The sequence below is a fragment of the Panthera onca genome, chromosome D1, assembly GCF_046562875.1.
Source record: "Panthera onca isolate mPanOnc1 chromosome D1, mPanOnc1 haplotype 2, whole genome shotgun sequence".
In the NCBI taxonomy this organism is placed as follows: Eukaryota; Metazoa; Chordata; class Mammalia; order Carnivora; family Felidae; genus Panthera; species Panthera onca.
In genome coordinates this window covers 60,943,912-60,956,289 of record NC_138348.1, presented here as the reverse complement: position 1 = coordinate 60,956,289, position 12,378 = coordinate 60,943,912, and the positions used below count along the sequence as shown (strand labels likewise).

The window sequence follows — 12,378 nt, the reverse complement described above, 5'->3', positions numbered from 1 at the left end:
ATTAGGAAGAGGCCTGGGGTGGGGGGCATTGAGAAGTCCTGGGACCTCTGCCCTTGTTCACTTAGATCCCTCCAGCCCTCATTCTCGTCCCCTATATATCTAGGCATTGGGCTCATCTTCAACACTTGCACATTTTCCTCCCAAGTTTATTCTATTCCTGGCCCTTTGCAATGGTCTTTAAGTTTTTCCGGAAATTCTCTCCCCCTCCTTTATAGAGACCACATGGTTAAGAGATTAATTGCTTCAGTTTATGAACTGGGCTCAAATTCTGTCAACGGTGTGGATTTGTGCAGTCACTTAGAACCTCTCAGAGCCTTGAGACTTTTTGGGGATTGTGACAGTCTTTCATGGTGTGGCGGGGTGCATACTCTTCAGGTGATGTGCTTGGCGCAGAGCAGGTATTCTCTTCCAACGCCTTCCTGGGCTCCTTCCTCATTCTTCTTACAGACTTGATTAGAGTGCTGTGCTCCATTGTAACTGTCTCTGTCTCCAACAGTCAGCAACTTGAGGGAGGGATTACTCACTCTTACTGGGGCCTGCCACATGCAGACACAAGATCAGTGCCATAATGTCATGTCATTTAAAGAATGAAAGGTTTAATGGCGTGATTTTAGGTCCCTGAAACATGTTCTTGGTCACTGGTGAGAATTTTTTGCCAGAAGTGTTTGCTAATCAGGGCCGCTTCTCCACTAAGATGGTAGAGTCTGTGATACCTGCAGCCTTCGTGCCCGAGCCACACAGGAAGAGCACGGTTATCTGGGCATGAGAATCAGCCATATGTAGGCCCGTTTGGCCCTCTCTTAAGGCTAGAAGGCCTCCGTTTTTAGCTTCCTTCTGATCCACCATGGATCTGAGCTGCAGGGAGCCCACAGAGATGTGGCGGAGAAGCCGCACATCTGCAGGCTCGGGCTCAGCCTCACAGGATTCAAGCTGGGAAAGTGTCTTTGTTTGGTGAGGGGGAAGGGATGAGGGCAGATGAAGAAATGTTTAGAAACCCTATTGCTTCCATCTTTGATGTTGCTTTTATTTGACATTTCATCCCCGTTCCTAGCAGTTGCCCTCATAGAGGATTTCTTTTGTCTTTTTTTTCCAGAACCATGCCAGGTGGAAGTCAGGCTGCTGCTGGCCTACAACTCCAATTCCCGCATTCCAAAGTCCCCCTGGATTGAGGGTGGTGAGGTGTCATCCCAGGTGGAGACCAGCATCGAGGGCACCATCCCCTTCAGCAAGTCTGTGAAAGTTTACATAATGCCCAAACCTGCAAGGCGCTGAGGCACAAGCGGGTTTTAGAGCCGAGGCTGGAAGGCCCTTCTTAGCTATCAGAGTGAGGCGGAAGCCTAGAGCACTTCACCTGGAAATGGCGTAAGGGCATAAGGAGGACATGACCCTTTTAGTCTTGTCTAGTATCAAATACAGGATAAATTATTTCGCATTAAAAATCCAAAAACCTTCAAATCTACACCTCCTCCTTCCCTGTCTCCTCATACCGCCAATAAAGTTGGGAAAACACCTAGGTGTTCCAGTTCCTGGTCCTTAAAAAATTATGTGGCTAATAGGTTCAACATTTATATCACATGGTTACATTCTTCAAGTATGAAACAAAGATGTAATTTTCTAGGCACCTCCAAAGACTTGCTTATTAGAGCATAATCTTGTTTCTTACATCAGTAGTCTGTTTGCTAGGGCCCATTCCTTTCACAGGTGTGCTTTTTCACCATCGAAAGTTCCTGAATGGCCTTAGACGTCGCTATCTTGCTGAGAAGCTCTTTTCCCAACTCAGGCAGTAGCTGTGCCAAGGACTGAAGGAGTAGCTGGAGAATGAATCATTTTCATCCCTGAGGGAGATTCTTGATCTTGCCTGTCATTACCCTAAGAACCAAAATAATGCATAAGGGCCATATTTTAGGAAAAACAAGGATTATGGAAAAGAGGGATCCAGTGTAAGAAATAAAGTCCTCTCCCACTACACACTACATCTTTGATGACTCCAGTTGGAGCTGCGTGTGAGTTAAGGGTGTAGCTGGGGTGTAAGAACAGTAAGTGCACCAGAGATGTTAACTGTGTGAGGGCTGTGCTACTTTACCTGTCATTTAATCCTTGCTGCAGCCAACTGAGTCTTCCAGAGACTTTAGAGTGAGGAGTCTTGGGAGGAAACCTGTACAGTAAGTAGTAAAGCCTGTATTCATTTAAATCCAAGATGATTCCAAAGGCCTAGGCTGTACCAGCTCAGGGAAAGTATATGGAAAAAGCCTTCAGATCTTAAGCTCTCTATGCCTCTGTTTCCTTGTCTATAAAATAGAGATAATTATACCTTAAATGCTGTTGAATGGGTTCAATCAAATAATGCTTGGTAGAATCTGAATCTGCAGCCAATCTTGATCGTATTTGGTACGTGGAAAACTTATAAAAATAATAGGAAGATTATAGGATTACTCAGGTGAAGCTGGAATTTTAATTCAAGCATGTTTGGCTTTTGCTTTAATGCACTTGACTTGTGCCCAGCAGTGTTGTAAACCCTTTGCATGAATTAACTCCTGTAATCCTCACGACCACCCTCTGAATAGTTATACTATCATCTTTGTTTTACAAGCAAGGGAGTTGGAGTTCAGAGAATTAGTAACTTGGCCTCAGTCACACAACTAATAAACGATAGAGCTGGGGTTTGAACCCAGGTAGTCTGGCTCCAGAACGTCTTACCTGCTAGAGTGGGACTAAGGGAAGAAAGATCTTCACAGCACTGCCTTTTCTAGTGTACTTGCTTGTTTTGTATATCTCAAGGATGTGCCATCAGTGGGCTCTTCTGTGTCAACAAGATACCCTGGCAAAAGTGCTGTCCCTGGTGACAAAATGAAGCTGGGAGCTAGGCCGAATCACAGCACAGTCCTTACCCAGGCATCTAATGATGATTACTAGGTTGGAGTGTAGATGAAAACAATGAAGCCCATGGCTGCCAACTGAGCCCCTCATGCTATAGCTTTAGAAAGCCTCCTGGGAGAAGGCTGTGCTGCATCCTTTTCAGATCTAGTACCCCTGCTATAAAAATCCTTTCAGGTTATCTCCCATTTTACAGGTGTAGAAACTGAGGTTTTGAGATTATGTTTTTCTCCTAAGGGGCAAAGCTAGGACTTTATCCTAGGTCTTAATACCCAGAATATAGTATGTTTTGCACCAAAGGTGGAGATACACTAAGGGGCAGATTATAGCTTAGTATTAAGATAAGTTTTTAAAAGGTAGGTGAGAATTAAATGGGATACATTAGGAGATAAGAAAATGTCCATGTTGGATGTGTTCAAGCAGAGGTTGAACAAGCTCCTAACAAGTTTATTGCAAAGGAATTCAAGTATCATATGAGAGATTGGGTCCAACCTTTTAAATTCCTTTTACCCTGAATTATCAGGTTCTGTGGAATATGAGAATCTTGATTTTTCTGCATCTGTTTCCACACTTTGAATGAAGTGAAAAAAATGACCTTATATTATAAAGACCTGAAGGGGGTATAAAGATCACTCTGGTGTGGCACCTTCATTTTAGAAGTGAATGTACAAGCCCAGAGAGAATCCATGGTGAAGCCACGGCTGGAACCCAGGCCTCCTGATTCTTAGTGAATATGGTTTCCATAATGGGTCTATTGTGCTTTGTAAGCAGTCTCCCTTGCACCCAGCAGGCAAAGCTAGAAACCTAGGTGTCACATTGGACTTCCTCCTCACCCCTCATGTAAACATAGCCATCAAGTCCTTTAAATTCTGCTTAGATGTTTCTTGACTCAATTCCCTTCTCATACTCAGTTTCTGTCCTAGTGCAGGCCACCATCATCTCCCCTAAAATGGGGCATTAGCTTCCTAAAGGTTTGCCTCAAACCTTGCCCCTTCAGTTCAGTCTTCATACAGCTACCAGAGTGATCTTTCTAAAACCCAGATCTGCTCATGCCCTTCCCCTGCTTAAGTCCCTCTCAAGTGGCCCACTTCTGTCCCAGGATAAAGTCTAAAGTTCTGTCCCCGAAGGCTCTTCATGCCCCTCCCCTGCTCTCCAGCCTCATACTGCCTTTGCAACACATTCTTGTACTTCTCTGGCTATAGAGGAGGTCTGTAGTTCTTGCCAACATTCATCATGCTGTTTTGTCTCAGACCTTTGGACCTGCTGAGCCCCAGAATATATCCTCAAATTGTCTCCTTTGGTTCCTTCTCATTCTCCAGAACTGAGCCTCATTCTGGAGCCTGTCTTGTGTCTCCTGTGGGCTTGGTGCGTGGCCTCTGTGTTCCGACAGCCTTCTATATGTTCTTTAAGGATATTTATTTAAGTATTTATTTCAGGCTCACAAATGGAAACCTCTAAAGAAGGTAGGCAGGGGAAAAGGAGTCATGCAGCCTGGAGGAAGATAATAGACTTCAGTTCTCTTCAGTCAGAGCATAGCTTCTGTCAGAAGACAGTTGTCATTCAGTTCTACTTAGTGGTTTGTCAGTGTGGGCCTGGGGGTATAAGATCTTCCAGTTCTTCCAGAAAAGCCAGAAATCTGCATTTTCATGTAAAAAAAAAAAAAGCCATTAAAAATTAATGTTAAAATGACTCTGAGACAAAATAGGTGTCTAGGTAGATTTGTGCCAGTTTGCAACATTGGTACCATCACTCTGTATTTAATGTCTGTTTCTTCCAACTACTCTGTGTGTAGATGCAGTGAGAACACCTGTTGTATCCCCAGCACAGCTACTGGCACATACCAGGCAGGGGAAGAATGAATATGATTCCAGAGCAAACTTAGCAGCACCATGGCATGCCTGCAAAAGCCAGCCCTGGGATTCGTGTTTCCGAAAGGACTTTATATTTGGCTTTGACACGATTGACTTCTGCAAACAGAATTACAGGGTACCCAGAAAGCACTTGGCAGACTTCTCGTCTTAGGAACCACTCAAGCTAGAAGAAATTAAGTGTGGGCAGAGGGAGGGCTGTGCTGCCTACAAATCAAATCAAAGGGCTTAATGATTAAGACATGGGACCAAGTATAGTGTCACGTGGAAAAATAGCTTTTCTCCAGGTTCTGCACATTTCCAGCAATGACCATGGAGAACAGATTCAGAAATAGGAGCTGTTTATTACCAGGTTCTATACAAAGTTTAATAATGTCACTGCCAGATACTTCTGTCTCCAAGAAGATTGTACTAAGTTCTCTCTAATGTGGAGACAACTCAGGAACACTGATTACACCCACACCTAATGCAACACCCACTAGAGATGTCTCACTTTACATTCCACTTAGAAACAAAAAAGTTGATTGCATTGATAGAGAAACAGTCTGAATTTTATCAAACACCCTCTAGCCGTATAGCTGCCTGGCTTTTTTGAGCTGAGTGAACTGAGACCTAGAAAGATCCTGTATCTGTCAAATTGCTGGTGGCAGGAAGGACACTGAGCAGGACTTCCTCAGACCTCCAGGCTAAGTCAGGTCTGTGAGGATCTCACCCCATGCCCTCCCCCCCCCCCCCCCTTTTTAAGTAAGCTCTCATCCAGTGTTGGGTTTCAACTCACGACCCTGAGATCAAGAGTTGCCTGCTCTACCGACTGAGCCAGTGAGGCATCCCACTCCCATGGACCTTTTAAGGTGGTGTGTAGTAGAGATCAAGACACAGCATTGGGTTCTAATCTGATGACTCGGAGACAAAACAGGTGTCTAGGTAGCTTTGTGCCAGTTTGCAACATTGATACCATCACTCTGTATTTAACGTCTGTTTCTTCCAACTACTCTGTGCGCAGATGCACAGTGAGAACACTGCCACTTCCTTGCTGGGCAAACTTGGAGAGGTTCCTTCACTTTCCATTCTAGTAGTCTTAGCTCCCCTTTTCTTGCCAAGCCACATCTTAAGTTGCTGTTGGGTCTGTGGATTGGCTGCCCAGTCAGATACCAACTGGGCCAAGCAGGTGACAGGCTCACATGGAGCAAAACCCAGCTTTCTGGGGTCGTGGCTTCAACAAGGGCTGAGGTGGGACAATTGTATTTTATTGTGGCTGTGATAGACACTTGACCTAGTAAATGTTTAAAATTTGCCAAATGTTCGGCGAATAGATGAACACCTGTTCTTTAAGACTCAGCTTGTGTCCTGTTCTTAGTGATGTCTTCCTTACTTTCCCTTCCATTCTGGTATGATTAGGCCATCCTTTAGGTCACCATTAGACCTTGTAACTATTATAACATTAACACCTGTATCATCATTATCTGTAGATTTGTCTCTCCCACAGAACTCCTGAGGGCAAGAATTAGAATTTATTCTAGGGCCCAGCAATAACTGGTCATATGAAAATCAGTCTCAGTAAGAGCCTCTTAGTAAATGGGCATGAAGGAGAATGAATAAATAAGAGTAGATAGTTCCTTTGGGCTTCAACATCCTACAGATCTATGAAATAAGCTGCTATGTTATGAACCATAAAAAGAAATGTTGACGTTACACAGCACACCTATTAATCAAAATACAATGACAACAATGGCTTCAATTTATTGAGTCCTTACTACATGCCAAGCAGTATGCTAAGACATGGTATGAATCACCCCATTTAATACCTACAAAATCACTCCAGGTACTAATTACTATCCCTATCTGACAGATGAGAACAGTGAAACTCTTAAGAGATTAAATAAATGCCCAACCAATGAGTGGCAGGAAGCCACAGTTCAAAGTCAAGGCTATTTGACACCAAAGCCCATACTCCTAACTCTTTAAAGAGGGGGAGGAATGAAAACTAATGAGATGGTGATAATTTATTATAGTTCATCAGTCTCTTCTAAGGCTTCACAAAGGACATGTGTGGCATTTAACAGAACAAAGACTATCCACGGTGGTCTAGTCCAGCCCCATCATTTCGTAGCAAGGGAAGGTGAGGTTTAGCTAGTAAGACAGATGACCTAGATCCCTAGTATCAGGACATTGCTCCTTTTATTGCTACTATTACAGAACTGTTCTGCCACTTCACTCACGGTTCTGCTCCTACATCATCTGCACAAAGAGACTTCTCCTGACCACGTATCTGAAATAGCCTTCACTACTCTTCATCTTCTTATCCTGCTTTATTTTTCTTCATAACAGGTTCTGCTTTCATTATGGAATTTATTGTTTATTTTCCCCACTAGAATATAAGCTTTGTGAGGATAAGACTTTTATTGCTGTTTCTCTGGAGCCTCTAGCAGTTCCTGACATATAAAGTACTCAGTAAAAATTGGTTGAATTAATGGTTAAACATTCCAAAGCATCAATCGCAATGTAATTTTAATGCACTGAAACTTTTCTTTGGCCTTCAAAGCAGAAGGCTTTATTTTTGCCTTTATTTTCTTGTATTTCTGGCCTAACATTTACTGTATTATTAAACTTTGGTATATATCTGTCTTCTCCCTTTTCAGTTCCCCCCAGAATGGGACCTTGCCTTAGTCATCCATGCATCCCAAACCCTAGCCCAGCACTGGGCATGAGCAGCTGTTGAAAAATGCTTGGGGAGGTTGGTGAGAGTGGTAAGAGTGATAGTCAGAGGCATTGTGGCTTAGTGATTTATTCTCCTTAAGGCTCCATCAGCACGTGGAATGGAAGACCCCTCCCACCCTGATTCCTCGGGCAGCCAAGGCATTATACTCCTTCACTGCCTGCTCTGTCTGGAGGACCCGCACATCAATGCCTTGTTTCTCAAGGTACTCCACAGTTGACGGAGGCACCTGGGAAGAGGGAAAGAGATGAGTGAGTCCAGGGAAAGGCTCTCCAGGGTTTCCTTTCCTGCCATGAGGCAAGTGCTCTCTACAGAATTGGACAATGACAACTGTCACCCAGCATTTACCAGTCGAAAATTTGGCAGTGAGCCCCAAGGAGTCAGTAAGGCTTCTAAGAAGTTGATTGAAAGTATCCTGCATGTACTAAGCTCCGGTGAAGTGGAAATGGAAAGAGTATGGATTCTGGAGTCAGACAATCTTGGATTTAAGTGTTACTAGCAGTGTGACCTTGGGTAAGTGAATTCAGTTCTCTGACCCTTGATTTCCATGTCTGTAAATAGGGATAATAATACCTAGTTTACAGGGCTGGTATGAAAATTAATTCAGCTAAGGTATGTAAAATGTCTAGCATGTAAATGTTGAATGTTTGAGTTAGTCCATCCAGAGTCTAAAGTCTAACTTTGCCATGTACCCACTAAGTGGCTGTAGGCGAGCTGTTTAAAGTTTCTCAACCCCAGTTTCTTCTGCTATAAAATGGGAATAACTCTAACATCACAGGGTGGTGTGAGCATGAAGTTAACTACTGTATGTACACGGCAGCTCAAATGTCTCTTCAGAAAGGCCCTTCCTGACTCCTGCATTTAGAGCAGCCCCTCAGAAGTCACTATTTTCTTCACAACATTTGTTACGATGTGAAATTATCTACTGTTTTAATTTCCAAGAGGGCCATGAACCTTGTTTGTCTCATTTTTCGTGTTGTCTCCAGTGCCTAGAATAGTGTCTGACCCATAGAAGGCACTGAATAAATGTAAATTAATTTATATAAAAGATTCTCAATAGTGGCAGCTATTATTGGATATTTTCTTAACTGGCTTGTGCTGAGTATTTTAAGGAGATTTTATTTAGACTCTGCCTCAAAGAGTTCTGAAATATTTTTTAAACACCCTATATTTTTTATATGTTTGAATAACTTTATAATAACAGTAGCCTGTAGAAAGGAATTGTTTTAATGGGAGAAAAACTAGGTTAAACAAAAAATATAAATGAATCGCAGCTTTATCAGTAGGGAACTGTATTTTAGGACATCTGTCTAAAGGAAAGAATGAGGTAGATCTCTATATACTTCTGTGAAAGGCTGTCCACAATGTAAAAACATCAGTAGGAAGTTACAGAACAATATGTACAATGTGATCCTGTTGATGTAAAAAATGATTTTAAGTGTGTACGTGTATATCTGTATGTGTAAGAGTATGTATTTGCAGTTACATAGAGACCTGGAGCAGTATACATTACATGTACAAACCGGGGTGGGGAGCTCTCACTTTTCTACTTCAACATTTCTGCATCTCCTGTTTTGCTATAAGCATGTATTATTTCTTTAAGTACAATAAAAATAAATTTTTTTTTCTGAAAGGGAAAAAAGGCATAACTTGATTGTGTTCAAGGAAAGAATAGAAAGTATTATAAAAATGTCATGTAATAAAAAAGTGAAGTACTATGAAATCTAAAGAACTGAATATTGATAGCTATCGAGCTTGAGAATTCCAGGAGTGAAGAATTTCTGAAAAATAGTTGAAACAACACAGGCCTAGGCTTAGGTTGAGACTGGAGAGTCCAACCCTGATGAGGAAGAGTACTAACATCCATTATTTTATCCTAGGCCACTCTTGACTCAGCAAAATGAGGGTGCATGATATATTGAGATGAGCTCCCAAGAAGGACTTTTTTTTTTTTTTTTTTTAAACCTTTATTATATTTTTGAAAGAGAGTGCATAAGCAGGGCAGGGGCAGAGAGGGAGACACAGAATCAGAAGCAGGCTCCAGGCTCTGAGTTGTCAGCACAGAACCAGACGCAGGGCTTGAACCCACGAACGGTGAGATCATCACCTGAGCCGAAGTGGGACGCTTAACCAACTGAGCTACCCAGGCGCCCCAAGAAGGACATATTTCTAAGGTAATGGTCCAAGAGGTCACCAGCTGTCCTCAGGAATGCTGTGCTCACCAATACCTACCTTCAAGGCCTCACTCATCCCTCGGCCAATCACAAGAGTCTGCACACCCTTCTTAACAACTTCCTCCACATCTGCAGGCTGCACACCAGGAGAATGCTGGATATGGAAAGAGAAAGTATACCAGCTACCTGTTATTTTAAGCTTTCTTTGCAGTTGGGATTCTTGTGGGATTCATTCATTCATCCATTAATTTATTGAGAAAATGTTTACTGAGGTTTATTCTGTGCCAAGCATCATTCAGGGCCCTCGGAATAATAGAAGATTCAATGCTAAGTCTAGTGAAAAATATAGAAGAATAAAAAGAAATTTCAATACTTTTATCAGTGCTAAAGGAAGTTAGTTCAGGGTGTTGTGAGAACATAGAGAAAGAGCACTGAATTCAGACTTGGGGAGTCGGGACAAGTCACTGAAGGCATCCCAGAGGAGGTAACATGTAAGCTGAGACCTACACGACACACAAGAATTAGCCAGGTAACAGGAAATCAGTGGGACAAAGCATTCTAAGTGGAGGGAATAGCATGTACAAAGGCTCAGAGGAAACAAAAACATGGAGAACTAAACGTCATTCAGTATGACTGGTGTGTCACAGGTGAGAGTGGAAAGAGGGGGGTAGGAGAAGAAAGCACTTGCACACTAGGCCAAAATTTGGACTGTGGAAAGACTTCAAGAGAATTTACCTTTTTCTGAGCTCCTTTCCCACTTATGGAAAACTTACATTGATGCTTTAAAACCCATCACTACATAAAGTCTTCCCAGAGTTTCCCAGGGATATTTAAGGTAAGATGTTTAGTGACATTAATCCAACATTAAAGGATGGTGGCTTCTGAACTGCTTCCACATCAGCAAATGGGATAGTGGGAGTTTGATAAATACGAGCACAATTACTGGGCTTCACGTATTCTGTATCTTCACAGGGATGACACTCTCAGCGCTGAAGATCAGTGACCAAAGCCGTCCTTCCCTGAGTTGTCTATCTTTATCCTTTCATTCAGTCAACAGGTATTTACTGCACACTTACTCTGCACCAGGCTCTACACTCAACATTGGAAATACTGAGATGAACCAAATAGTTAATGGAGGAGTTTTAGTCAGGCAAAGTTAGTGAATGTGTGGAAGTAGTTACAGTAGGATAAGATAAATAGATAAATAGAGTTGAGAGGATATCAGAAGAGAGGGAATAAATACGAGTGGGAAGTTGTCATCAATGACATGCTGTTTTAATTGGGTCTTAAAGTATGAGCAGAAAGAAGTATGTCTTGATGCAGTGGTTGTGGAAGGGGTACCCAATCATAGTTGGAGATGGTACAAGGAAAGAACTGCCAAAAATATCATGAAGACAAGTGTACCAAAGAAAGGTTTTTCAATTTAGAAAGATGATAGAAGAGATAGGATTGAAATTTATATATATTTTTTAAGGTATAAAGAGAGCAAATCAGTCTTCTCATTAAATCCTGAAATAATATCCTATATGTTTATATAGTTACAGTTTTCATAATATAGCTATAGAAATTACTTCACATGATCTATGTAGTCATCCTATAAAGTAGCACTAAAACACCCATTCTCATTTTATAGATAAGGAAACTGAAGCTCGCAAAATATATACACATTGGCCAAGATGACGCAAGTTTTAGGTGGTGGAGCTGGGATTTGAACTGAAACGTGTAACTTTCAGTTTAATGCATTTTGTTCGAATACCATAAACCAAAGAGCAACTTTCTTGAAGTTTGAAAGAAATAAGCCTAATGACCACACATAGTTGTGTTGCTCACTGCAGGTAGAATATTTATTAGTTTAAGTGTGAACCTGAATCTTCCCTAGAGCAATCTCTCTCTTTCTGTTTCTGTCTCTCTCACACAAACAGAAGCTAAAAAATCACAGAAGAGACAGAATGGAATATTTAAAAAATTTTTTTTTAATTTTTAAATGTTTATTTTTGAAGGAGAGAGAGACAGAGCATGAGCAGGGGAAGGGCAAAGAGAGGGAGACACAGAATCCGAAGTAGGCTTCAGGCTCTGAGCTGTCAGCACAGACCCCAATGCGGGGCTCGAACTCATGAGCCATGAGATCATGACCTGAGCTGAAGTTGGGACACCCAACCAACTAAGCCATCCAGGCATCCCTAAATTTTTTTTAACATTCATTCATTTTTGAGAGAGTTGAGAGCGGCAGAGGGGCAGAGAGAGGGAGACACAGATCCGAAGCAGGCTCCAGGCTCTGAGCTGTCAGCAAAGCCTGATGTGGGGCTCGAATCCACGAATCATGAGATCATGACCTGAGTCAAAGTTGGACACTTAACCGACTTAGCCACCCAGACATCCCCAGAATGGAATATTTAACAAATAGTTGATTAACGCCGGAAGGAATGGGAAACATGAGGTCAAACAAAAAACAAATGACAATTGAAACACTTAAACATAGCTATACCGGTGCCCCTGGGTGGCTGCTGCACGTTAGGCTCTGTGCTGACAGCTCAGAGCCTGGAGCCTGCTTCGGATTCTGTGTCTCCTCCTCTCTTTGCCCCTCTCCTGCTCTCTCTCTTTCTCTCTCAAAAATAAACATAAAAAATAAAACGTAGCTATATCAATAATAACATTAAGTGGACTAAAGAGTTGAAGGTAAAGATTGTCTAGATTAAAAAGCAAGATCCAACTAAACACTACTTATAAGGTATGCACTTTAAATAAA

At 42.1% G+C, this 12,378-nt stretch overlaps 2 protein-coding genes across 2 annotated transcripts in view; one reads left to right on the top strand and one right to left on the bottom strand.

The window, feature by feature from the left end:
• Window positions 1–1,509, top strand: part of INTS4 (integrator complex subunit 4) — a 116,756-nt gene extending 115,247 nt beyond the window's left edge. The window contains exon 23 of the mRNA XM_060605529.2: window positions 1,094–1,509. Within this exon, the coding sequence (XP_060461512.1) occupies window positions 1,094–1,272 (179 nt within the window). The 3' untranslated portion in view covers window positions 1,273–1,509. The remainder of the gene's footprint in view (window positions 1–1,093) is intronic.
• Window positions 1,510–7,509: 6,000 nt separating this feature from the next.
• Window positions 7,510–12,378, bottom strand: part of AAMDC (adipogenesis associated Mth938 domain containing) — a 30,338-nt gene continuing 25,469 nt past the window's right edge. Inside the window, exons 3-4 of the mRNA XM_060605531.2 lie at window positions 9,691–9,786; window positions 7,510–7,687 (exon numbers count right to left, since the gene is read on the bottom strand). Of these exons, the coding sequence (XP_060461514.1) occupies window positions 7,547–7,687; window positions 9,691–9,786 (237 nt within the window). The 3' untranslated portion in view covers window positions 7,510–7,546. The remainder of the gene's footprint in view (window positions 7,688–9,690; window positions 9,787–12,378) is intronic.